This window comes from Microcaecilia unicolor, chromosome 2, assembly GCF_901765095.1.
Source record: "Microcaecilia unicolor chromosome 2, aMicUni1.1, whole genome shotgun sequence".
Taxonomy (NCBI): domain Eukaryota; kingdom Metazoa; phylum Chordata; class Amphibia; order Gymnophiona; family Siphonopidae; genus Microcaecilia; species Microcaecilia unicolor.
Window position 1 is genome coordinate 144,639,779 of NC_044032.1, and position 27,920 is coordinate 144,667,698.

Genomic DNA, 27,920 nt, shown 5'->3' on the forward strand with positions numbered 1-27,920 from the left:
TACTGTTTTGAACGAGGCTTTATGCTTTGTATGTTTATCTTTTTAGGCCATGTTCAAAAAAAACCCACACAAGTTAAAAATGCACAAAATCAAGCAGTTTTGATATAGGAGTGGCAGGCATTTTTAGTAGACTGGTCCTCTAGACATCTCATGAGAGTAATGGGGCACCCTAGGGGTAATTGCTGTGGGCTTCATATAAATATTTCCAGGTACACATCTCACCGTTAACCCTTTATCTTGTTTTCTGAGTCCTTCTAAACTCACCCAAAATCCACTGCCCGCAACTATACACCACTACAATAACCCTTATGGGTGAAGGGGGCACCTATATAGGAGGGTTTGGGTGAGTTTTGGGGGATGACACTTTTCACCACAAATATAACAGGTAGGGGGAGGTATAGTCCTGGGGTCCACCTGTCTACAGTGCACTACACAGACCACTACACTACTCCAGGGACCAGTATGATGCTCAAATAGACCTGGCTATAACATCTGAGGCTGTCATAGAGGCTGGTGAGTAATTTTTCTATCCACATTTTTGAGGGGTGGGAGGGAGTCCATTGGAGAAGTAAGGGGAGCTCCTTGATTCCCTCCAGTGGTCATCTGGTCGTTTATGGCACCTTTTTGTCCCTTATTCATTTTAAAAACAGGTCTAGCCTCAAGCATTTAGATTTTCACCCGTGATATTTATTTGTTTTGTTCCATTATGGCTGTAAAAGTCCAAGTGTTAGTCACGCCCTAAGCCTGCTCTATTCCTGCCTCTGCAATGCCCCCTTTTGATTTGGATGCATTGCAAACAAAATGCAAAGATAAACGTCTGCAAAACAGGCTTCAAAAATACCGATTTGAAGGTTTTACGAAGACATGCGTCCAAATGTTACTTTATGACACTTTTGGGATGTTTTTCTCTTTTGAAAATGAGCCCTATAAACATAGTAACATAGTAGATGACGGCAGATAAAGACCTGCATGGTCCATCCAGTCTGCCCATGACAAACTCATATGTGTATACCTTACCTTGAATTTGTACCTGTCCTTTTCAGGGCACAGACCATATAAGTCTGCCCAGCAGTATTTCCCGCCTCCCAGCCACCAGTCCCGCCTCCCATCACCGGCTCTGGTACAGACCGTATAAGTCTGCCCTCCCCTATCCTCGCCTCCCAACCACCACCCCCTCTTCCCCTCAACTGCTCCGCCACCCAATTTCAGCTAAGCTTCTGAGGATCTATTCCCTCTGCACAGGATTCCTCTATGCATATCCCACGCATGTTTGAACTCCGTTACCGTTTTCATCTCCACCACCTCCCGCGGGAGGGCATTCCAAGCGTCCACCACCCTCTCCGTGAAAAAATACTTCCTGACATCTTTCCTGAGTCTGCCCCCCTTCAATCTCATTTCATGTCCTCTCGTTCTACCGCCTTCCCATCTCCGGAAAAGGTGCGTTTGCGGATTAATACCTTTCAAATATTTGAACGTCTGTATCATATCACCCCTGTTCCTCCTTTCCTCCAGGGTGTACATGTTCAGGTCAGCAAGCCTTTCTTTATACGTCTTGGAACGTAAATCCCATACCATCCTCGTAGCTTTTCTTTGCACCGCTTCCATTTTTTTAACATCCTTCGCAAGATACGGCCTCCAAAACTGAACACAATACTCCAGGTGGGGCCTCACCAACGTCTTATACAGGGGCATTAAAACCTCCTTTCTTCTGCTGGTCACTCCTCTCTCTATACAGCCTAGCAATCTTCTAGCTACTGCCACCGCCTTGTCGCACTGTTTCGTCGCCTTCAGGTCCTCAGATACTATCACCCCAAGATCCCTCTCCCCTTCCGTGCCTATCAGACTCTCCTCGCCTAACACATACGTCTCCCTTGGATTTCTACTCCCCAAGTGCATCACTTTACATTTCTTCGCATTGAATTTTAATTGCCAAATGTTAGACCATTCTTCTAGCTTCTTCAGATCTTTTTTCATGTTTTCCACACCCTCCGGGGTGTCCACTCTGTTGGAAATCTTGGTGTCATCCGCAAAAAGGCAAACCTTACCTTGTAACCCCTCGGCAATGTCACTCATAAGTACATAAGTACATAAGTAGTGCCATACTGGGAAAGACCAAAGGTCCATCTAGCCCAGCATCCTGTCACCGACAGTGGCCAATCCAGGTCAAGGGCACCTGGCACGCTCCCCAAACGTAAAAACATTCCAGACAAGTTATACCTAAAAATGCGGAATTTTTCCAAGTCCATTTAATAGCGGTCTATGGACTTGTCCTTTAGGAATCTATCTAACCCCTTTTTAAACTCCGTCAAGCTAACCGCCCGTACCACGTTCTCCGGCAACGAATTCCAGAGTCTAATTACACGTTGGGTGAAGAAAAATTTTCTCCGATTCGTTTTAAATTTACCACACTGTAGCTTCAACTCATGCCCTCTAGTCCTAGTATTTTTGGATAGCGTGAACAGTCGCTTCACATCCACCCGATCCATTCCACTCATTATTTTATACACTTCTATCATATCTCCCCTCAGCCGTCTCTTCTCCAAGCTAAAAAGCCCTAGCCTTCTCAGCCTCTCTTCATAGGAAAGTCGTCCCATCCCCACTATCATTTTCGTCGCCCTTCGCTGTACCTTTTCCAATTCTACTATATCTTTTTTGAGATACGGAGACCAGTACTGAACACAATACTCCAGGTGCGGTCGCACCATGGAGCGATACAACGGCATTATAACATCCGCACACCTGGACTCCATACCCTTCCTAATAACACCCAACATTCTATTCGCTTTCCTAGCCGCAGCAGCACACTGAGCAGAAGGTTTCAGCGTATCATCGACGACGACACCCAGATCCCTTTCTTGATCCGTAACTCACAAATATATTGAACAGAATGGGCCCCAGCACAGATCCCTGAGGCACTCCACTACTCACCTTTCCTTCCTCCGAGCGAACTCCATTCACCACCACCCTCTGGCGTCTGTCCGTCAACCAGTTCCTAATCCAGTTCACCACTTCGGGTCCTATCTTCAGGCCGTCTAGTTTATTTAAGAGCCTCCTGTGGGGAACCGTGTCAAAAGCCTTGCTGAAATCTAAGTAGATGACGTCCATAGCACGTCCTTGATTTAATTCTCCCGTCACCCAGTCAAAGAATTCAATGAGATTCGTTTGGCACGATTTCCCTTTGGTGAAACCATGTTGTCTCGGATCTTGCAACTTATTGGCTTCCAGGAAATTCACTATCCTTTCCTTCAGCATGGCTTCCATTACTTTTCCAATAACCGAAGTGAGGCTTACCGGCCTGTAGTTTCCAGCTTCTTCCCTATCCCCACTTTTGTGAAGAGGGACCACCTCCGCCGTTCTCCAATCCCTCGGAACCTCTCCCATCTCCAAGGATTTATTAAACAAGTCTTTAAGAGGACCCGCCAGAACCTCTCTGAGCTCCCTCAGTATTCTGGGGTGGATCCCGTCCGGCCCCATGGCTTTGTCCACCTTCAGCTTTCCAAGTTGTTGATACACACTCTCTTCCATGAATGGCGCTCTATCCACCTCATTCTCAGGTGTACTTTTGCCAGTCCCTCTCGGTCCTTCCCCAGGGTTTTCATCAGTGAAAACAGAACAAAAGTATCTATTTAGCAAATTGGCTTTTTCTTCATCATTTTCTACATAGCGTTTTGATGTTTCTTTTAGTCTCACAATTCCCTTTATAGTCTTTCTCCTTTCACTAATATACCTGAAGAAGTTTTTGTCTCCCCTCCTTACATTTCTAGCCATTTGTTCTTCCGCTTGCGCCTTCGCCAGACGTACCTCTCTCTTGGCTTCTTTCAGTTTCATCCGGTATTCCTCCCCGTGTTCCTCCTCTTGAGATTTTCTATATTTCTGGAACGCTAACTCTTTAATCTTTATTTTCTCAGCCACTTGCTTTGAGAACCATATTGGTTTCCTTTTTCTCTTGCTTTTATTTACTCTCCTTACATAAAGGTCTGTGGCCCTGTTTATTACTTCTTTTAGCCTGGACCACTGTCCTTCCACTTCTCGTATGTCCTCCCAGCCCATCAGCTCCTTCCTCAGGTATTCTCCCATTTTGTTAAAGTCAGCTCGCTTGAAATCGAGGACTTTGAGTTTAGAGTGGCCGCCATCCACATGAGCCGTTACATCAAAACAAACTGTTTGATGGTCACTAAAGTATTGAAGTAAAGATGTTTCATGATAAACAGAATTTGGCAGAACTGAAGAGTAGTTTTATCATCTAACGTTGACTAATCAACTTTTGTAGCCAGCAGGTATAGTAGTTCATAAGGTCCCATGAAAACAACATATGCTGTTTGTACCAAACTTTGATTGCCATAAGTCAGAACTGATTTCATTAAAACATAAAAAGAGGGAAAAGTGTTTTCTAAGTGATGACTGGTGACATTATGTTTATGTTCATTAAAAACTTAATATACCGCCTTTGCTGTAGTACAGGATACGGTGGTTTACAAAACTAAAACCAATGACATAAAATATAGAAAGGAATTCCAATAAATGATAGGAAAGCAATCAATGATCCGAGAGCAATCAAAATGTTGGAGCTCCTCCTTCTCTTTAGAACCCCAGCAGTAGAAAGGTGAACAATTTAGGAACAATTTATCTATGACTAGCCGTTGAGCCCGTAAAAACGGGCTGGTATTGGGGTTTTCATTCCCCCTCCCTCCCCCCTCCCTGCGAGGTCGCCACCGCTACCGTTCCCCCCCCCCCCACCCCCGGAGTTGCCGCCATCCCTCCACCTGGCCTGGGCCTTCTCTCCGCTACTAAACTTACACATTCATTCGCCGGAACGCAGCACGCACATCAGCTGAGCTGCCGTCGGCCCTTCCTTCTCTGCCTGTGTCCCGCCCTCCTGTGACGTAACGTCAGCGAGGGCGGGACACAGGCAGGGAAGGAAGGCCGACGGCAGCTCAGCTGATGTGCATGCTGCGTTCCGACGAATGGATGTGTAAGTTTAGTAGCGGAGAGAGGGCCCGGGCCGGGTGGGGGGAGGAGCGATAGCGGCGATCTCAGGCGGGCGGGCGGGGGGAGCGGTATCAACCTCGGCGGCGCAGTTTTCCTCTCTGTCCCGCCCTCGTCATCACGTATTGACGCGGGGGCGGGACAGAGAGGGAAGTCTCTACTGCGCATTTGCGAGTGAGTCAGTCACTCGCCGTTTATATGTTTGATACCTATCCTCATAGAGAGCAAAAAGGCATGGGATGAACTCAGAGGATCTTTAATTAGAAAATGGTTGGTATTAAAAATAAAATTTAAATGACTGCATTTGTTGATGTGTTGGGTGGTGCTTAAATGACGACTCCGGCTGTGAAGAACTAAGGCCAGTGCTGGGCAAACTTGTATGGTCTGTTTCTCATATATGGCAAGACAGTTTGGGATGGGTTGCAGTGGGCTTTGATGGCAACTCCAGTGGTTGGAACGTAAGAACGTTGGCGGGTGAACTTCTATAGTCTATGTCCCAGACATACCAAAGAAAGATCAGGATCAAGTATTTTATTATCACATTCATTTTTCATTTAATCATGAATTGGAAATGAGTATGACTGTCAGGCAAACTGGATAGACCGTTCAGGTCTTTATCTGCCATCATCTACTATGTTACTATACGTAAAACCATTTTAGCAGACTAATAGGCAGTGTAATTATTTTAAGAAAATTCAGGCTAAATAAATTTGGTGAAAAAGGTAAGAAATGATTTGCCACTCATTCATACTTAATGAGATATTAAGAAAAATAAGGCCTCTGCCTCTACACACCCACCCACAATCCCATGGCATTTGTCTAAAGCATTCTTTTAAAAGTGGCATCAATGCATCCCTTACTTAGTTCATCTTAGTGAATAGGGTGTTGAAGCTGTTTCTTATCTGATGCATGTGTAAGGCCTAAATAACAAGCATGACTATAGCAGAAACAAATGCAGCTTTGTTGGATTTGCATTGAAAAGATACCATTGTTTACACTTCTGGCAGGATGATTGTCTTTGAAGTTGGCTGCATGAAGCTGACTGAGAGCCTAGGAGTAGTACAGTATCTCTCTGTTCTAACCCAAAACAAAAGCTGAGAGAGAAGATGCTGCTGCTGGGCTGGAGCTAGCCAGTTTGATCCAGCACCAATTAGCTAAGGCAGGGAGAGAAGAGGTAGGATGGGGGATTGAGTGGTATGTATGTGTTGGGGGGGGGGGGGGGGGGAGAATAAGAGAAAGCAGTCATAGTGAGACTTCTTATTCCTGCAGAATTTTTTCCCTCAAAGACTCACTGTGAAGGGGACATTATCATTTCAGCATGTGGTTTCAATCATAATGTTCTGCAAACTCCTATTTTATGGCAGGGATAATAGCTCAGTGTGTGCTGCTGCTCTATCTTCTTTGACTCCTCTGTTGGATTTTGGCATAATTTAGTTCTGCGCCTGTATAATGTAGATAGTAGCAGCATAGACTAGCAGGTTGCAAAAGTGTACCCTTTTTTTCCTTTACATTTTCTAGTAGAAAACTTTGCAGCACAGTAGTTGTTTCAGTGACTTGGGGATCCAGTTACCTTTTCTTAAATTCCATATTAATGCATTGGTTCTTCAGAATTAGCATGCAGTATGTATGTATACATGTATGTTTATGGATGTAAATTTGTTTTGAAATACATTTTCATTTTCCATGTCATTTTAACCCAAAATGGAGGGAAAATTTTTTTCTTGTGTCATCAAGAATGTACACTATCACTCATTAATGATCACTAATGTGCAGTAGTGAGCACTATTGATAATATTTCCTCAAAACTGAAAAAAATCCTATAAATGACACAAGAAGCTAAACAAATATTTTAGATTTTGCACACCCCTAGTATATAGGTGCTTTATTTTGTATATCCTTGTAATCAAAAACATATACAATTTGGAAAAAGAAATTCCATCTTTAGACCCAATTAGATTGCTACAGTATGTACAGTGGCACTCACTCTATACCTACTACTACTACTTGACATTTCTAAAGCGCTACTAGGGTTACGCAGCGCTGTACAATTTAACATAGAAGGACAGTCCCTGCTCAAAGGAGCTTACAATCTAAAGGACAAATGTATAGTCAGTCAAATAGGGGCAGTCTAGATTTCCTGAAAGGTATAAAGGTTAGGTGCCGAAAGCAACATTGAAGAGGTGGGCTTTGAGCAAGGATTTGAAGATGGGTAGGGAGGGGGCTTGGCATAAGGGCTCAGGAAGTTTATTCCAAGCATAGGGTGAGGCGAGGCAGAATGAGCGGAGCCTGGAGTTGGCGGTGGTGGAGAAGGGTACTGAGAGGAGGGATTTGATTCATCAAGGTGCTATCCCATGGACACATGCAGGATAATTTTATAACCAGGAGCCTAGGCCATCAGAATGGCTATTTCATAAAGGCTGACATGCTCCACCATGCTACTTTTGCATTGTATCCCCATAAACCAGAGAGAATAGATAGAGGAGAGTAAAGGATTGTAGGTGGCATAGATGGGCAGAATGGATAGGTGATATGGAGGGGCATTTTCAAAAGAAACGTCTAATTTGGAATTTGGACGACTTTGTAAAACATCCAAATTCAGAGTGAGGAAAAGGTCATTTTCGAAAAAAGATGGACTTCCATCTTTTTTTTCGAAATGTCCTTGGATTTGGATGTGTTTGATTTTCGGCCAATTTCGAACACAAACCTGCTTATAATCGAACGAGAAAAACGCCCAAGTTCCGACCTAAATCGGGAGATGGACGTTTATCTCACAAAACCGAATAAAGCGGTATAATCGAAAGCCGATTTTTGGACGTTTTCAACTGCACTCCGTCGTGGATGCGGACAAAGTTGATGGGGGCGTGTCAGAGGTGTGGCGAAGGCGGAACTGGGGCGTGGTTATCTGCCGAACAAAGATGGACGCATTTCACTGATAATGGGAAAAAAGTATGCGTTTTTAGCTAGAATTTAGGACACTTTTCCTGGACCCTGTTTTTTCACGAATAAGGCCCCCAAAAGTGCCCTAAATGACCAGATGACCACTGGAGGGAATCGGGGATGACCTCCCCTGACTCCCCCAGTGGTCACTAACCCCCTCCCACCACAAAAAAATGATGTTTCACAAATTTTTATTTTCACCCTCAAATGTCATACCCAGCTCCCTGGCAGCAGTATGCACGTCACTGGAGGAGTTGTTAGGGGGTGCAGTGGACTTCAGGCAGGTGGACCCAGGCCCATCCCCCCTACCTGTTACAATTGTGCTGCTTAATGCTTATTAGTCGTCCAACCCCCCCAAACCCACTGTACCCACATGTAGGTGCCCCCCTTCACCCCTTAGGGCTATAGTAATGGTGTAGACTTGTGGGCAGTGGGTTTTGAGGGGGATTTGGGGGGCTCAACACACAAGGGAAGGGTGCTATGCACCTGGGAGCTCTTTTACCTGTTTTGTTGGTTTTGTAAAAGTGCCCCCTAGGGTGCCCGGTTGATGTCCTGGCATGTGAGGGGGACCAGTACACTACGAATCCTGGGACCTCCCACGAATAAATGTCTTGGATTTATTCGTTTTTGAGCTGGGCGCTTTCATTTTCCATTATCGCTGAAAAACAAAAACGCCCAGCTCACACATTGTTGAATAAAACATGGGCGTCTATTTTTTTCGAAAATATGGTTCAGTCCGCCCCTTCACGGACCCGTTCTCGGAGATAAACGCCCATGGAGATAGGCGTTTTCGTTCAATTATGCCCCTCAAAGACGCCCAAATGCAAGACATTTAAAACAGAGGAGGAGTGGTTTAATGGTTAGTGCAGTGGGCTTTGATCCTGGCAACATGGATTCAATTCCCAATGCTGCTCCTTGTGACTTTGGGCAAGTCAAATGCACAAGGTGCATTTTTGGATATGACATCTAAGTCTGAATTGGGATGTTTTTTGTAAAATGTCCAAAATCAGAACTGGAAAGGTCATTTTCTACAAAACAAAAGTCCATCTTTTGAAAGTACTGTTTGGAAAATGTTTTGTGATTTGGGGGAAGAAGGGGAGGTGAGCCCTGAGTCCCTCCAGTGGTCATCTGGTAATTTGGGGCACCCCTTGTGTGGAGTAGAGGAGTAGCCTAGTGGTTAGTGCAGCAGACCTTGCTCTTGGATGAGTGGGTTCAATTCCCACTGCAGCTATTTGTAAAAAAAAAACAGGTCGAGCTCAAAACATCCAAGTTTTAGTCTTGAACATCTTTGTTTTATTCCGTTATTGCTGAAAGACATCCAAGTCTTAGGAACGCCCAAGTCTAGTCTTCACCACGCATCCAACACGCCCCCCCCCCCCCTTAAAATTTGGACATCCTTCCAACGGACTGCAGTTGGAGACGTCCAAAATCAGGTTTCGATTACACCGATTTAGACGTCCTTGGGAGATGGACGCCCATGTTCCGATTCATGTCAAAAGATGGATGTCCATCTCTTTCGAAAATGAGCCTGATGGTTTTTATCTGCTTTTATTTTTCTCTGTTTCTATGTTTTCAAAGTGGCTTTACATTTATGGAATTGCAATTCAAGTTGTAATTCCATTGGAAAGGAGTTGCAAAAATGGGGTGCCTTTAAAAAACGAAGAAGTTGCAGTTTCTAGTAGAATCTAAGGGGGTCTTTTACTAAAGCTTAGCTCGAGTTATCTGCAGCAGGGCCCATAGAAATAAAATGAGCCCTGCTGTGCAGATAACTCAAGCTAAGCTTTAGTAAAAGACCCCCTAAACGAGCTGCCTTGACAGACAGTAAAACCAGTTGACGGCCAGTAGATGAATGATGGAAATACAGTGTAGAATAAGGAAACAGAAGGGAATCCAGATAATGTGGGCATCCCTGGTAGAGCGCCATAGGCACAAGAGCATGTACCTTAAACTGAATATGAAAAGAGACCTTGGGGCAATGATTTTGAATAAAAAGAGTGACATGATCAAATTTAGCCAGCTGTGATATTAAATGAACCCTGTATTCTGGACTGCTTGCAAAGTGGAAGACCAGAGTAGACTACATTTGCATAGCCCAAGCATGACATAACTGTAGCACAGAGAATGGTAATAGTAGTAGTAGTAATCTGAGCAACAGGATCCAACAAACTCCATAGAAACAGAGAAACATGACGGCAGATAAAGGCAATATGACCCATCCAGTCTGCCCATCCTCTGTAACCCCTAACTCTTCCTCTTCCTAAGCAATCCCACTTGATTATCCCATGCCTTCTTAAATTCTGGAACAGTCCTCGACTCCACAACCTCCACATGGAGGCCATTCCATGCCTCCACCACCCTTTCTGTGAAATAGTACTTCCTTAGATTACTCCTAAGCCTAATCCCTCTTAACTTCGTCATATGCCCCCTCATTCACGAGCTCTCCTTCAGTTGAAAAAGGCTCACTTCCTGTACATTAATTCCCACAACTGACTTCACATGTACAGCCAGACTCAGATTGCTGCCTGACCACAGGCTCCAAATCTAGGAGCTTAGACACCATTTTTGGCTCCCTTATTTCCTTCTCTCAGGGAAGAAGCAGGATATCCATCCTACTCCTTCACTCCCCATCTCAACAATTGGATTTGGATTTCAGATTTATTACTCACTTTTTCTAAATCTGAGACCAATGCAAATTAAATTCAGTAATGTCCCTGGCCAAATGGGCGTGCAACCATGTTGTATCTGAAGCAATGCAGAGTGATATAACTTGCCAAAGGCACAGACTGTCGGTGGGGGAAACAGATTTGAACCCTAGCTTCTCTGGTTCACAACGTGCTTCTCTAACCACTAAACTACTCTCCCATTCTGTTGGCTAGTACTCCTTCCAGCTCCCCCAGAATCCAGTGTCTCTCCCTCTTCTTTCTTCCAAGACCCAGTATCTCTTCTTATTATTCTCCCCACCTAGGAGTCTAGCAAGTGTTCATCTCTCTTCTCTTTCTCATTTTCTCCCTACCCATGGTCTAGTATCTCTCTCCCTCTTTCCCTCCCTCTATATCCCTCAATTCAGCATTTCTCTCTCTTCCTTCTCCCCCTGCAAGTCCCAACATCTCTTCTTTTACCTTCCCCTCTCATCTCGGCATCACTTCCTCTCTCCTGCCCTGATGGCCCACCAACCTTGCCTCTGTGGCCAGCAGCATTGTAGACACACTGCCTCCAGCCAGCACAAGCCCCTTCCCTCTGCCACATCCTGCCTGTCAGAAATAGGAAATTTAAGCAGGGGATGTGGTTCATAGCAGAGTGAAGGGGCCTGCAACTGCCAGAGGCAGTATTTCTTCTTTGTTGTTGACCACAGAGGCAAGGTTGGTGGACTGTCAAGGGGAGGAAGGGAGAGAGAAAGAAATAGCCCATGGGGCGGAGAAAAAAGATGCAAGACTGTATAGGTGGAGAGCAGTAGGGAGCCAATGTGTGTGAAGAGAGGATTTAGGCATATGAGTTGGAAAAAGGGCCCAAATATGCATTTCCCATGCCTAATGCGTGTGACTTGGCATATCTGTGACCAGGTAATTGTTCTCTGTATAGTATATGAATTGCTGTTTGTCAAGGGATAAGATATATATTACATACAACTTGCCTACAAGCATAGTAGTTTATCTATCTTCATTGGGCCTTAGGAAATAAAAGCAAAAATACCAGTATGTGCTATCTTTGTCATTGTATTTAGAAATGTGGAACTTAGTCCTCTGTAGTTTCTTTTTAACTGTATCTGTGACTTCTAACTACACCCATTTTGTGCCTACTCAGCTTATGTTTGCATATCTTCTGTTATGCTGACAGCCTTTGACATGTGCTGCTTTCATAATTCAGCTATGTGTAAGTCATATAATTTTTATTTTTACAGGTTGAATTCTGCATATGGGGCATTGGGATTTTAGTGTTGGGGAGAGAGAAGTGTTTGTATAGTGTGTTGGAGGGAGAAATGTTTTTACTATTCTTAAATATGGTTTTGATAATGAGCAAGTTATTTTATGTATGATTTTGTTTTTGGAATTTATGAATGTATTTTTGTAAGCTGCTTTAAACTGATCTTTGTTAGCATAAGTGGTATAGAAATATTTATTAAAGATGGCTCCTTTTATAAAGTTGTGCAAGCAGTTAACGGCACACTAAATGCAAAGAAGCCCATTCAATGCCCATGGGCTTCTTTGCATTCAGCACATGCAGTCGGCACTAATTGGCTTGTTAAGCAATTAAATTGCATGCATGTCAAAATTTGTGTGTGCAATTTTGAGTACTATATATAGAATTAGTGGGTTGGAGTTCATTTGGGTTCTGTTTCATTCTCATCAGGCAAAAGTGTGCTTTCCCATTGACTGAATAACCAATCTATTATATTCGGTGACCAAGACATTCCACAAGCCCAATAGCTATAGCTTGATATATACTCAAGAAGCTGGGTTACATAACTTCAACAGTTCATATTATCCTCATGCCAGATTCTACATGAGAATAGCCCAATGGACCTTAATAGTGCAATATTGAAAAACCATTTACCCAGATACATGGCTATTTAGCTGAGTTAATATGGTTTGTGACGATTGCTCACCTTATCTGTGGTTAAAAATATTCATAAGGATCAAGAAGGTCATGGGAAAATTAAGTGGTATCAGTGGTGGGATTAGGGTGGGGGATGAAATTCTGAATATAGTTTTGCAGCATATACTATGTGTGTATGCTTAGTGCTGTACGAATACAAAGAGGCTAATTTTCAAAGACCTGCTAAGTGGGTAGAGATAACCAGCTATTCATTTTAGCTGGTTATCTGTAGGAGAATGTTCAGCTGACTGAAGGCCAGCTAGATTTTCAACAGAAAATTCTCTTAAGTCATGCCTTTTCATTGTTAGCTCAATACAAGTTATATTGGGGTAACCTACTGTAGGTATTTCCCTATCCCCAGAAGGCTTACTATCCAAGGGCCTCATTTACAAACATGCATTAGCACAATCTAATGCATATTATTTAATGTAGGTCCTGTTATTATCAATAAGGCTTATTTATTAAGTGCATAATTCACCTTAATATATTAGTAAATTAGGCCCTAAGTTTGTGTTCAAGGCAGCAGAGGGTGAAGTGACTTGCTAAATGTCACAAGGAATATCTATAGAAGATGTGGGATCTGAACCCAGGCTTCTCTGGTTCTTAGACCTGCTACTTTAACCACCAGACTACTCCCCTACTCTAGTTCTACTGTAACAGAGTAATTTTGCAGACACATCCAAAATTTCTTTCAAAAGCAGTTTCTGATTTCCATCTAAATCAGTCTATTATTCTTCTGACCTTCTTTCCCAGACTTCACACTCGAAGATTACATACACTGGATTGTAAAAGGGAATTGTCTTTCTACATCAGAAAACCTAGAAAGTCTGAAGTTTCCCCCAGCTTTTGTTTCTTACGATTGAATCAGGCCTGAACTTGCAGTCACCAAACAGGTCATTGCAAATTAGGGATATATATTTGCTTGAAACAACTTAGGAAATGTCAACAACATATCCTATATTTCATGTCATTGGCAAATGAAAATGAGCGGAAAAAAACCCCACTCAAAATGTGGTGTCTTTTTTCGGGTGCTGTCAATACTGTGTGCTCTTGTGAAAGAGCCTGCACTTTTTCAAAAGGCTGCACTCTTTCCATCAGAGCACACACTCTTAACGACAGTGCTGCTGTGATGACAAAAAAAAAAACCCAAACAAAATGAACATTCCGGGAAAAGACACAGGAAATGGCATGAAACAAGAATTTCTGGCTGCACACCCAAATTGCAAATTGGATCTTGGAATTTTTTTTTTTGTAGAGGGCCATGTACAAGCACACAATGTAAGAGCTATGGCACCTCTCTTTACTTACTCTCACTATGATGGTAAGTTTGGACAATCAGTACTAAGAAATCTATTTAAAATACATTGGAATTTTTAACACACACTAAGGGCCGGCCCCTTTTACAAAGGCGCACTAGCGTTTTTAGCGCATGCTAAAAATAAGCATGCACTACACGCTAGACACTCCCATATATTCCTATGGGCGTCTGTAGTGTTTAGTTTGCAATAATCAGCGCGTGCTAAAAACGCTAGCAAACCTTATTAAAAGGCCAACTAAAATTCTAGAATCTAGATGCCCTCATTTGCACATCCTTTGCATAAGTAAATATATAGAGTACTAGCGCATAAGTGTACGCTTACCCATGAAAATACCAGCAGGGTACCAAAGAGGGGCATAATTGAACGGGACCGGCCATCTATTTATTTATTTGTTTGCTGCATTTGTATCCCACATGTTCCCACCTATTTGCAGGCTCAATGTGGCTTACATTATATAGCAATGGCATCACCATTAACAGAGTAAGAGGTTCAGCATATTATTATAAGGTAGGTAGGGTAAATAAAATGACAATACATAACATACAAGTGAAAGCAGGAAAAAATGTAATGTTCAATAATGATAATATGATAAAACTAGTAAAAAAGGCCCATTTCTGACACAAATGAAACGGACGCTAGCAAGGTTTTCCTCGGAGTGTGTATGTTTGAGAGAGTGTATGTGAGAGTGACTGTGTGTGTGAGAGAGAGAGAGTGAGTGTGCGAGTGTGTGTGTGTGAGAGAGAAAGTGAGTCTGGGTGCGAGTGTGTCTGTGAGAGAGAGTGTGTGTGTGAGAATGAGAGAGTGTGCAAGTGCGTATGTGAAACACAGTGTGAGAGAGAGAGTGTGTTTCACACAGATCCAGTGTGTGCGAGAGAGAGAGAGTGTGTGTGACATACAGACTCTCTGTGAGACTGAGTGTATGAGACCAGGAGAGTGTGTGAGTGACTGTGTGACACATAGAGAGTGAATGTGATACAGTGTGAGACATAGAGTGTGTGAGATACAGTGTGTGAGAGTGAGAAAGAGAAAGACATTGACTGTGAGAGAGAGTGTGTGTGAAAGAGAGTGTGTGTGTGTGTGTGACAGAGATACCTCCCCCCCCCCCTCTCTGGTGTCAAGCCCCCCTCCCTCCCTCTCTCCCTCTCTCTGGTGTCAGGCCCCCCTCTCTCTCTCTCTCTGGTGTTTGAGCGTTACTGTGCAGGACACTGAGCTCTGGCTGTGCTTCAAGGAACTGACCAATCCTATTTAATAGAATGCACCTCCAACATTCTGAAGCCGAGAAACCTCATGTGGTTGGTCACTTCTGCTTGTGACAAACCCGGAAGTACGTGATGTCAATTCAGGAGATGGATATAGAGAGCAGAAATGCCTCAGCCATGCAGTCAGCTTCAGAATGTTGGAGGTGCGTTTTATTATATAGGATAATCAAACCAGAAGGGATCAATATTGGTTGGTTGTGGTATAGATTAGGAAACAAGTCATTAAGGAGGATTCTTTTTGTAAGTCTCTTGGAACAGGTACGTCTTCAGTAACTTCCGGAAGGTTGTCAAGTCATGCATAGTTTTTATAGTATTCGGTAGTTTATTCCATAATTGTGTGCAGAGGTAGGCGAAGCTAGATGCATGTATTGATTTGTATTTAAGACCTCTGCAATTGGGGTAGTGCAGGCTTAGAAAAGTACGTGATGAACTTTTGGTATTTCATGTTGGTAAGTCAATTAGGTCTGACATATATAATGGGGCCTCTCCATGAATGATTTTATGAGTTAAGGTGCAGATTTTGAATGCAATTCGATCTTTTAATGGGAGCTAATGCAATTTTTCTCTAAGGGCTGCCATCTGTAATGACGGCCCCGTAAAGCGGCGTACCCGACCGTATTATCGAAACAAGATGGTCGGCCATCTTTCGTTTCGATAATATGTTCGGGGCCAGCCAAATCTCAACATTTGGGCGGCCCTTAGAGATCGCCGGCGTTAGAGATGGCCGCCATTGGTTTTCGCCGATAATGGAAACTAATGGCGGCCATCTCAAACCCGGCCAAACCCAAGGCATTCGGTCATGGAAGGAGCCAGCATTTGTAGTGCACTGGTCCCCCTCACATGCCAGGGCACCAACCGGGCACCCTAAGGGGCACTGCAGTGGACATCACAAATTGCTCCCAGCTGCATAGCTCCCTTACCTTAGGTGCTGAGCCCCCCTAAATCACCCCCAAACCCACTCCCCACAACTGTACACCACTACCATAGCCCTTAGGGATGAAGGGGGGCACCTACATGTGGGTACAGTGGGTTTTGGGGGGGGGGGAGTTGGAGGGCTCCCATTTACCACCACAAGTGTAACAGGTAGGGGGGATGGGCCTACCTGCCTGAAGTGCACTGCACCCACTAAAAACTGCTCCAGGGACCTGCATACTGCTGTCATGGAGCTGGGTATGGCATAGAGGCTGGCAAAAAAATGTTTTTTATTTTTTTATTTTTGGATGGGAGGGGTTTGGTGACCACTGGGGGAGTAATGGGAGGTCATCCCCTATTCCCTCCGGTGGTCATCTGGTCAGTTGGGGCACCTTTTTGAGGCTTGGTCGTGAACAAAAAGGGACCAAGTAAAGTCGGCCAAATGCTCGTCAGGGCCGGCTTTCTTTTTTCCATTATCGTCCGAAGCCGGCCATCTCTTAACCACGCCCCTGTCCCGCCTTCGGTACACTGCCAACACGACCCCTTGAACTTTAGCTGGTTCTGCGATGGAAAGCAATTGAAGCCGGCCAAAATCAGCTTTCGATTATATCGATTTGGACGGCTTTAGGAGAAGGCCCGCCACCTCCCGATTTGTGTCGGACGATGGCCGCCCTTCTCATCCGAAAATAAGCAGGAAAGGCATAGCTTATTTTTATTTATTTGTTGCATTTGTATCCCACATTTTCCCACCAATTTGCAGGCTCAATGTGGCTTACATTATACCGTAATGGCGATCGCCATTTCCGGCAAGAAATTACAAGTAGTATCGCCTTAAATGGAAGTCTCATACATAGTGAAGTTACATTGAGGTTCCTGAATTGTATAGTGAGTAATAACAAAAGTTAATAAGCTATGGCGAGTTCGTTTCCGGTATGAGAAATGAAGTAGTAGTGCCTGTATTACGTGCTTTCGTTCGTAGCGCTGGTAACTGCAAAAGGGTGTATACCTGGGTGGGGCTCCCACTAACATGCATAACTTACAGAATACTGTAAGGTATACGGTCTGTGCCGAATTTACACAGGCACAGTTACACCAGGTCTGCAGTATGGCTGGTGTAACTGCAGGTGAATAAAGGTAAGGCATGCCAATACCAGGTTACACTGGTGTAATGATGCTATCATAGAATAGACTCCCACTGCACATCCTTGGGGCATTGAAATGGAGGCACCCAGTTATAGAATTGACTCCAATTGACTTAACACACATTAAAATTTTTAGTATGCATCTAATTTTTCAAAAAATGTGCACTAATGACCTAGCCTCCAGATTTTCTATATGGCAACCATATTTGGGAGCATGTCCAAGAGGTGTGTACAACATAATTGAACAATGAGCCCTTAACCATCAATAACTGGGTACTCCCTCATTGATGATACAGTTCAGCCACCTTGCAGAAGGTAGCACTAGTCTGCCAAGGCTGAGGCTTAGTCTGAGGAGTGGGGTTCATGCCAGGAGGTTGTTAAATGCCCTGAGTCACTGAGAGAGGCCCTGATACAGAGGTTGCCAGGAGCGAGGTCCAGGGAGGACTGCACTGCAAGCTGAGGTGTAGTACCTGAGGAGACAACCAGGGAAGTGGTGTGGCTCAAACTTCATTGGTATCAGAGTTGTGTAAAGAGACTGGAAAGGTAGGAGACACCTTGAGTTACGTTAAGAAAGTGCTTGTTTTGATGTGAATAGACAATTTGTTGGGCTAAGCTGGACGCTAGCCCTAATTATAGACTGGATTTGTGCTGGGGGCACAAGATGTGTCAAACAATAAAATATGTTCCCTTTTTCTTGAAAACCCTGTGTGTCTCACTGACTTTGTGCCCAATCCAAGCCACACTCTTGACCACATTACCACAGTACTCATTAACATTTGCACATGCATTTAGCCATTGGTGGCTTTTATTGTGATTATGGATGTGGTTGAGTTGTGTATGATCTTCTTTGAGGTGGGTCTGTCCTATCTGTATTGGAGTTCCCTTCTGGGTTGTTTTTAATGTTTTATTGGATTGTAAGCCACTGTGATCTTATCTGAAAAGTTGTGTACATAGTTATTGAATAAGGCCTCAGCGTGCCTAACTTAGGTGCCAGCATTTACAACAGGTTTCAGTAGACGTAAATGCTGGCATCTAAAGTTAGATGTGGGAATCGGTGCTAAGTGCGATTTTATAAAGTGTGTACATCCTTTATAAAATTGTGCTTAGTGCCAATTTTGAGCACCATTTATGGAATTCCCCTCTAACCCCAGGATTCTATATAAGGCACAATGAGTAGTGTGCATTAAATTGGGCACGCAGCCAATTTACATGTGCTACTTAATTGAGTAATAACCAATCAGGGATGATAATTGGCCAATAACAACCAATTATCATCACTAATTGTCAATAGTTGAAATTTACAGGCTCTTTTTTTCAGGCATATTCAGGCATATAAAAAGAGGTGCACACAAATTCTAACGCATGTAGCTGAAAAGGGGGCATGGCAATGGAGGAGTGTGAGTGTGTTAGGGGCATTATTCAAATTTACGTGTGCTGTTATAGAATTCAGAGGAACACACCTACATTTAGGCATGGGTATTTATACCAGGTCTTCAGTGGCGTAAATGGCCACTCCTAAATGTAGGCACGTTCCCTGGCCCTATGCTCTATTCTGTACACTGCAACTAACTTTAGGCTTGTTATATAGAATAGCACTAAGCGCTTTTTGGACATGTCTAGATTTTAGATGCCATTTACAGAATCTGTCCCTAAATGTGTACTATGTGCAGTAACAAATGCATATCTCAACTTTTTCATCCAATTTGTTCATGGACAAAGCAAAATTGCTTACCTTTAACTGGTGTACTTCATGATCAGTAGGATAAATCAGTTACATATTGTGAAGAGCCCAGGGAAAGGCTCGGCCCTGTCCCATGTGGGAGGATACTGGGAGTTAGTGCTGGTAGAGATATGGGAGAGAGTCCCTTCAGCCTCTGCTAATACATTTAAGTAGGGGTGAAGGTATTAAGGGCAGAAACTAAGGACAGAAGAACTGTTTTGTGTAAATGAGCTTTATCACCAGGTGAACTGTGTTCTGGGAATTGAATGAACTTTCGGCCCATAGGGGCCTATTTAAATGTACTAGTGACTGTGGGGGGACAGCTACAGGAACCCACTTTGTTTATGTGAAACCCTATATTAGAGACTGTGGAGTCAAATACAGGAACTTGCTTTGTTTGTGTGAAGCAATTTCCCTTCAAGGACTGTGTTAGCCATTGGAGGGGAGCGGACCCGAACCAAGGAGTATATATTAAGCCCCTGTGTTACAGACTGCCTAGGTGGGGGCCTAGATGAATTGAAAAACTGAAGAATCAGGACTTGAAAGACTGCAACCAGGAATAGATACAACCAATTTGAGTTTATTAATGAACTTATTTTCAAGTTGATAAAGGAAAGCTCACAAAGACGCATGGAGTACCAGTGTGACTCAAGCGTACCCAGAGCTGAAGGGCAGCTCACCTCCTTTTTGAAAGGGAGGTGTCACTACAATATATATGTGTCATATCCGCTCCATGAATAAATCCTTCTTATCTGTTCCCTTCTCCACTACTGCCAACTCCAGACTTCGCGCCTTCTGTCTCGCTGCACCCTACGCCTGGAATAAACTTCCTGAGCCCCTAAGTCTTGCCCCATCCTTGGCCACCTTTAAATCTAGACTGAAAGCCCACCTCTTTAACATTGCTTTTGACTCGTAACCACTCGCCTCCACCTACCCTCCTCTCCTCCTTCCTGTACACATTAATTGATTTGATTTGCTTACTTTATTTTTGTCTATTAGATTGTAAGCTCTTTGAGCAAGGACTGTCTTTCTTCTATGTTTGTGCAGCGCTGCGTATGCCTTGTAGCGCTATAGAAATGCTAAATAGTAGTAGTAGTAATCTTTCCACCTTCCCTTGCTATTCAAGCATTGTTTTCCTCATAAGTTCAATATTTAATTTGAGGGATCCTTATGGGGCACAGCTACACAATATTGGCTCTAACTAGTAAATGGAACATGCTTAGTTCTTTCAATTATATACTTATGTGTGATTGACTTATTCTGCTGTCCATGGAGACACTAGTTTCAAATAAGTAACTTTCCTTTTCCTTATCTTCCTTCCAAAAATGTCTGTGTGCCAATAATTTTCAGTGTGCATCTCTGTTTTTCTTTTCAAATAGAAACACAGAAAATGAATGCAGATAAAGACCATATGGCCTATCCAGTCTGCCCATCCATATCATCCGCTATTTCTTCCTCCCCCTAAGAGATCCCACATGCCTGTCCCATGCTTTCTTGAATTCGGATACAGTCTTCGCGTCCATCACCTCCATCGGGAGATTGTTCTACACATCCACCACCCTTTCTGTAAAGAAGTTTTTCCTTAGATTATTTTTGAGTCAATCCCCTTTAACATCATCTTATGCCCTCTTGTTCCTGAGCTTCCTTTCAATTGAAAGAGACCTGCCTCCTGTGCATTTATGCCATGGAGATATTTAAATGTCTCAATCATATCTCTTCTCTCTCTATCTTATCTTTCTTCCAGTGCATTTGTTTGGCCTATCTGTAGAAGTAATAGCAGCCCTAATAAACAGCAGAAGTATCTCACAGATTGGCAGGGTTGAGATGAATTTGGTGAAAAAGGAAAAAGCTAGTACTCTAGCTCAATATATTAGTACTGTGTTATTGAGCTAAAGTTTGCAGAAGCCACTTTTTACCTCTGGCAGGACTAAGGGCTAATGCAACAGCATAAATTATATTGATAATGGAAATTTGCATACCAAAAATACTTAACACATGCACAGTGCTCTTCTGAAGAAGGCATATATAGACTCTTTACAATAAGAATTAAAATAAGGCCTTTGTCTGTCTTTTCTTAAGACTTAATGGTTTGTTAATCATAATGGGTTGCATGGGAATCAGTAATGATTCACCTCTTACACTGTAAATTGTTATCTTTTTTTATTTTATGTGTCAAGAAATTAGGAATATAGAAATTAATGTAATAATCATAATGAATTTATTAATTTAGCAGGGGTTGGGTTATATTTCATTCCTGTTATTTCCTCTTTTATGCTGTATTTGCAACCACTAATAATGCAAATTCATACATCATTTAATTGTGGGAGGGCTTGGATGATGTTCATCTAGTGGAACTTGGGCTCTCCACCAGTGCCTATCATTAGCATCACATCCTTCTCAGTTGGTGGGGTGTGTACTATCTGCCAGCCTCTCTCCATTGGTGCTACTTCCTCCTGAAATCACAAGGCATGGCTATCTGCAAGTTGCAAGAGAAAAGAGAAAAAGAAAAGGAGTCACAAGTAAATTAATTCAGTTGATATACAAAGATGACAGTCAGGCATATTTTCAAAGCACTTAGTCTTCCAAAGTTCCATAGGTTTCTATGCCTCAGTGTATGCAAGGGAATCAATCAATAAGTCCAGAACAGTGCACTGTTAAGTTATCCGGAAAGCAGCAATGTAGAAAGATGTCTGGCTTCTAGCATATCAGTGCTGCAAAATCGCAATGGAGCTAACTACACTTGGCAAAAGTAGAACCGCTTCCAGGCATTGGCACTGAATATCAGGGGATAATTTTGGGTGGGCTGGGTGCCAGGAAATTATGCTGTCCTGGCTGATAATCAGCTGGGGCCCGCATAAGAGTTATGCAGCCCTGGCTGAATATCGGACTGGGGACCGCATAACTTTGTTTTTTTGTAAAAGAAAAAAGAAAAAAAAAGAGCTCCGGAGCCTCCTGCATAACTTTGTTGTTGTTTAAAAAAGAGACCTCCAAGACCCCCACCCAACAATGCCCCCTCTTTCCCTCCTCCCCCAGCTCACATTAAGAACCTTCCCCCAAAAGACTCCCCGACCCCCAGCCATCCAGGTAGGCCCTACCCCTGGGTCTATCCCTGGTGGTTCTTTGGGGGCACTTGCCTTCTCTACACACTAAAGCATGGATGCATCCCATGGTGGGTCAAAGTAGGAAGATGAATTTGTGGAGAGAATTCTTTTTCGATAACAGAATGTTTGTTTATTTATTGTTTAGATTAGGATTTGGCAAAACATTTGGGACCCCTTTTACCAAGCTGTGGCAAAAGGGGGCCAGTGCTGGCGTTGGCACATGTTTAACATGCGTGCAAAAGCCCCTTTTTACCGCAGCTGGTAAAAGGGAAGTCTCGCTTTCCTACAGGAAATGGCTGGGTGGCAAGTAAAGCAGTTGCCACACGGCAATTTCTGGGGGAGCCCTTACCACCACCTATTTAGGTGGTGGTAAAGGCTCCTGTGTTAACTTGGTGGTAACCGGGCAGCATGCAGCACTGCCTGATTACCGCCCAGTATACTCCAGCACTACTAAAATAAATACATTTTTGTAGCGCCGGAAATGACGGCACGCTAGGAGTGGGGAGGCTGCTGTGGTATCCTGGCAGTACTTCCAGTATAATGAGCAGTAAGCCTGTTTTGGGCTTACTGGCGCTTAGTAAAAGAAGCCCTTGATCTACTCGCACGTTTGGGCGATATTTCACATTTGATGTGCCTTTTTATTTTAACTGTAAAAGTTATTGCATCTCTTTGGATAGGGTATTGAATCACACAATAATTAATTTTACTTTAGAACTAAAAGGGTATTTTGTTTAACTTTCTTCCAGGTTTCATTTCTGACCTCTGCCTATGCAAGTCGAGAGCTGTCAGAAGAAAGCTGCTCAGCTCTGGGTTCTGTCACGCACTACCTTTATCTTTGCCAGTTCAGCTGGATGCTCATTCAGGTTGGTGCTTTTCCACTTACTATGCTCTAATAAAGCTCTCTGAGACTGTGCACGGGAAAGAAAACAGTGACATAATTTCAGGGTATCAGTGATCAAATTTTGATCAGATCTGAGTCTTCCTTAGAAAGCGACATTTAGAGAATATTCATAGCAGTAATACAAAGCCTCCTAAGAGTTTTTACTTATGTACATGATCTTTGTGCTTGTTAAGGTCGAATGGCTTCTGCTTGATGAAGGACAAAAGCAAGGAAAAAACAAAGCACTCTTTTTTATGGCATCTGTTCTCAACCTGTGTTGACGTGTATAGTGAGCCAATGCATTCCTTAACAATCATGTGTGTTTGCAAGCTGGGGAAAGGGCAAAGCAAGGAGCCAGGTACCTGAAATCTCCTTAACCATTCTCTAATTTTGCTTTCTCCCTACCCCATATGATCACTGTTTGTACCAACCCAAGCTGAAAATGATTCAGGTCTACTTGACCCCCATCCTCTCCTCCATGAAATCAGCACTGCTGGATCCTGAACCTACATGTGTTCTCACTATGATCACTGCTTCCACCAGCCTGATCTGGAATTTTGTGTCCTGTTCCCTCTCTTATCACCATAATCACTCTGCCACTGCTGACTCCTTCCAACTCTGATCATTGGGTGGAGAGATTAAGTTTTAGAAAGGAGTTGTGGTAGGGGAAGGGGTGTTGAGAGAGAAAGAGGACAAGCATTAAGTTGAGAGTATTGAAGGTTCGAGAGAGATGGGGTGAGTTTAGAGGGCACAAGAGAGAAGATATGAGCCTGGTGCAGTGATCTCACAAGAGGAGGGGAACCCTAAGGATAGTAAGTGCCCTCCTTCAGCAAAATGGCTTTTAGGATTGAGATTAGCTAGGGGTCTCAAAAATTAGGTAGAAACTCAGGTGACTGCATGGGAGGCTGAGGATCTAAACTTCCTGTTATAGTTTTAAACTTAACTGCTACAGCCTACAGCTTTAAAAGTAGTCAATACATAACTGATTGGGGCCTATCTCAGTCTTCCCCCCCCCCCCCAACTCTCACCAAGCCCTGGCATATCCCTTATTTTGTAGTCATTTTGTAGTCGAGTGGAGGAGTGGCCTAGTGGTTAGGGTGGTGGACTTTGGTCTTGGGGAACTGAGGAACTGAGATTGATTCCCGGCACAGGCAGCTCCTTGTGACTGGCCAAGTCACTTAACCCTCCATTGCCCCATGTAAGCCGCATTGAGCCTGCCATGAGTGGGAAAGCGCGGGGTACAAATGTAACAAAAATAAAAAACATTTATCCCAGTTAAGAGAACAAGAGGGAGATTTGTCATTACAGATTAATTTCTTTAGCAAGTGATTTGCCCTAAACAATTTATAAGTGCTTCACTGAGAAGCAAATACTAAACAAATGCATGAAATATTCCATATAATCTTAAGGCCCCTTAGATTAGTCTAGTATCCCTACTTCCTTAACAAGTTTTAAGTAAAGAACTCACCATTACTAAAATATAGACAGCAGTCCAGAAGAATGAGGTGTGTTGTTCGGTCTTGAGTGTCAAATGTATAACTATCTCCCAGTTGCTGAGAGGTTATATGTATGTACTCAGTGCAAAGAGTTCCCAGCTCTCAGAGAATACATCTGATTTCTTGAGGCTAGAATAGCAGACTTGGAGGGCCTGAGGCAGAAAAAGAGGTACATATAGGAGACCTAAAGGGTCATGGTAGAGAAGTTCCATATCCAATCTAATAGCCTCTGTGCTGCCTTGGAGGAGGAAGGTAAGTAAAAGAAGGGCATCACCCTGGAGAAGCAGGAAGCAATCCTGTAGCCAGGACCTGCCCTCCAGGGGATGTAATATTCTCTTGCAATGAGAATGTATCTCCAGGGCTGTCTGCTTAGAAGGAAAGGATTAGGATGGCCATTTTAACTGGTGTTGCAATCATTAGGCATATAAACTGCTGAGTGGCTGGTGGACATGAGGATCATTTGGTTACTTACCTGCCTGGTGTGATGGTGGAGGACATCAGGTGTCACCTAGATAAGAATTTAGACAGTGTTGGCATGAACTGGCTATCTTGCTACATAGGAAAATGTGTGTGTGTGTGTGTGGTGGTGGTGGAGAGGTTCTGGAAGCCTAAGTTTGGCTCATAGGTGGAAATCTAATATCCAGATCCTCCATTTTCAGAAATGCTAGCCATTCTATGTGTAAGACCCTAGAGGCAGGCAGAGCACTGGCGTCTCAATGCATGCTGGAAACAATAGTGCAGGGATAATTGATTTAGATTTGAAAGAACGATCTCCATATAATTATTATTTTTCTTCCTTTTCCTTCTTATAAACTTTGTGCAACAAAATTCTATCAATTGATGTCCACATAAATTCAGATAAACCAATATAATAGGCACTTATTCTTCCCAACATGGTCCCATTTGCTGAAAAGCTTTCTCTCTCAAGGGGAACCTCCTGCGTGCCCAACATTCAATGCCCTCTGAAAAATAAACAGACATAATCAAAATAAATGTACAGACTAGCAAATATCTTCATAGGCATAAATCCCCACATCCATGCTGGTACCGGACTACTCATTCATTACTTCTCAATTCATATTTCTTCTAGTGAGCTTTCTTTATAAAATGGCATCCAATCACAATGCCAGATGTCAACTGACTCATCCACAAACTAACCCACAATGATGAAGCACTATGGGAGTCAACAAAAAGACCTCTAAATCACAATCATTCATAAAAATGTCACCCATTCTACCACATATTCAATCCATATGGTTCCAAGGATTGCAGATGTTGTATCCAGTGCTGCTCGTTCTGCTGTAGATGATGATCCCTGTCTCCTCCATGGGGGAAACTATTCACTTGTTCAATTGCAAAACATTTAAAGTCCAAAAATGTATGGTTCACCTTTTTTACAATGAGACACAAGCGGTGCTCCCTCTTTAAGATGAGCAACACAGGATTTATGTTCATTCATTCTTACTTGTAATTTATTCCTGCCCAAGGTTTTGATATGTTTCAATTTCAGATCAGTTTGGAATGGTTTATCTGTAGCCTGCAGTTGAAGATTTATTTTGATAAAAAGAATCCGGACTATGATCTTTCAGGGTTTACCCAAAATCTACCTGGATGCTTCCTAATCCCATTGATCCCATTGTTAGAATATTTAGAGGTGAAGTTGATGTGTTCTAAAAAATTGGGGATAAGTTAAATAAAGGACATCTTTGACAGCTTTGTGACAAAATAAAGCGGTTGTGATCAAGAGAGTGGACAAGAGAGGTGTGATGATTGTGCAAAAGCCTAATGAATATGCCCTGGAAATTGAATCACAATTGAGGGATAATACTGTATACTGCAAATTAGAAGAAGATCCTACATTTGAAGTCCAATTCGATGCTCCATTTTACCATCAAGGGGCTCTATGTTAGAGCCATTATGTAATTTTGTAGATCACTTTTTAAAGCCCCTAGTCCCGCTCACACATTTATATTTACACGACATTAACCCCCCTGTTTACGAAGCAGTGCTAGCGGCTACCAGTACGCTAATGCCAACACAGCCCATTCACTTTGAATGAGCTGTTGGCATTGTCGCGTGTTATCCGCTAGCGTGGCTTAGTAAACAAGGGGGTAAGCATTTTCTTGCTTTATTTAGAGATGTTGAAACAAGAGTAACCAACAAGGTTCTTCTAGGCACCCTGGACATCAATTCCACAAGATCAGACATTGTTTGGGATGAATTAGAAAGAACACCAAGACCAGTGGAAATACCCACACAATTTTTATTTGATTTAACATCTCTTGCACTACAAAATATTTTTTTCTGTTTCAGAATACCTTTTATTTACAATTCAAGGGAGTGGCTATGGGGCAAATTGTGCTCCGACCATTGCAAATTTGTTCATGGCAGATTTTGAAGATCAATTGTTGTCATAATCTCCATTCTATAGTTTAATTTTGTTGTGGATGAGATTTATTGATGACATATTTATGTTATGGAGAGGGGACCAGAAATCTTTAGAAGACTTTATATGTTGGCTTTATCAACATAATTCAGCCATATAGTTTATATCTGAGAGTTCCACCACGAGTATTTCTTTCTTGGACACAGAGATTTGTTGACAAGATGGTCATTTCAGTACAAAGGTATTCAGGAAACCAACAGACAGGAATACCCTCCTTCAATATGGTAATTGTCATCCCTGGGTATTAAAAAATAGTTTACCTTACTCACAGTTCCAAAGGGTTTGACAGACTTCTGACACGAAGGAAGATTTTTAACTTCAGGCTAAAGATCTGGGGAAGAGTTTGATGCAATGAAGGTATCTGCAGAAAGTGGTTCGGAGAAATTGTACCAGAGCAAAATACAATGAGAGGAATCTTTTGATATTGGATTCTGACAAATCCAGTAAGAATGAGGACAAAGGGAAGTCTGGCAGGAAATGGCTATTTTGGGAGGGAGCCCTTACCGCCACTCGTTGAGGTGGCAGTAAGGGCTCCTGCATTAACCCAGCATAGTTAGGCAGCACACAACACTGCCTGATTACCGCTGGATACACTCCGGCACTACAAAACTAAATAAATTTGTAGCGCCAGAAATGATGGCTGCTGCGGTAGCCTGGCGGTACTTCCTGTACAGCAAGCAGTAAACCTGTGTTGGGCTTACCACTGCTTACTAAAAGGAGCCCCTTGGCCCCAATGCTCAGAAGCAAATGCAGGCGCATTTCAAAACTATTCACACTATTATGGAATACACTGATCTGCGCCTAACTTAGGTGCAGGTATTTAGGCCTGGTTTTAGGTGACCTAAATGGGTGTGCCTACATTTTAATCGCAAGAACAGCACATGAGCATATTCTATAAACTATGCCTAACTTTAGGTGTAATTTATAGAATCATTCTAACTGTGTGGTTCTTGGGTTCTGATTTTTAAGGCACCATTTATAGTGGCCTAGTGGTTAGGGTGGTGGACTTTGGTCCTGGGGAACTGAGGAACTGAGTTTGAGTCCCACTTCAGGTACAGGCAGCTCCTTGTGACTCTGGGCAAGTCACTTAACCCTCCATTGCCCCAGGTACAAATAAGTACCTATATAC

General features: G+C 43.0%; 1 protein-coding gene across 1 annotated transcript in view; it reads left to right on the top strand.

Annotated features, from left to right (window-relative positions):
* ADGRV1 (adhesion G protein-coupled receptor V1) overlaps positions 1-27,920 on the top strand; it is a 921,762-nt gene that overhangs the window by 581,616 nt on the left and 312,226 nt on the right. Inside the window, 1 exon segment of the mRNA XM_030193377.1 lies at positions 22,716-22,832. Within this exon segment, the coding sequence (XP_030049237.1) occupies positions 22,716-22,832 (117 nt within the window).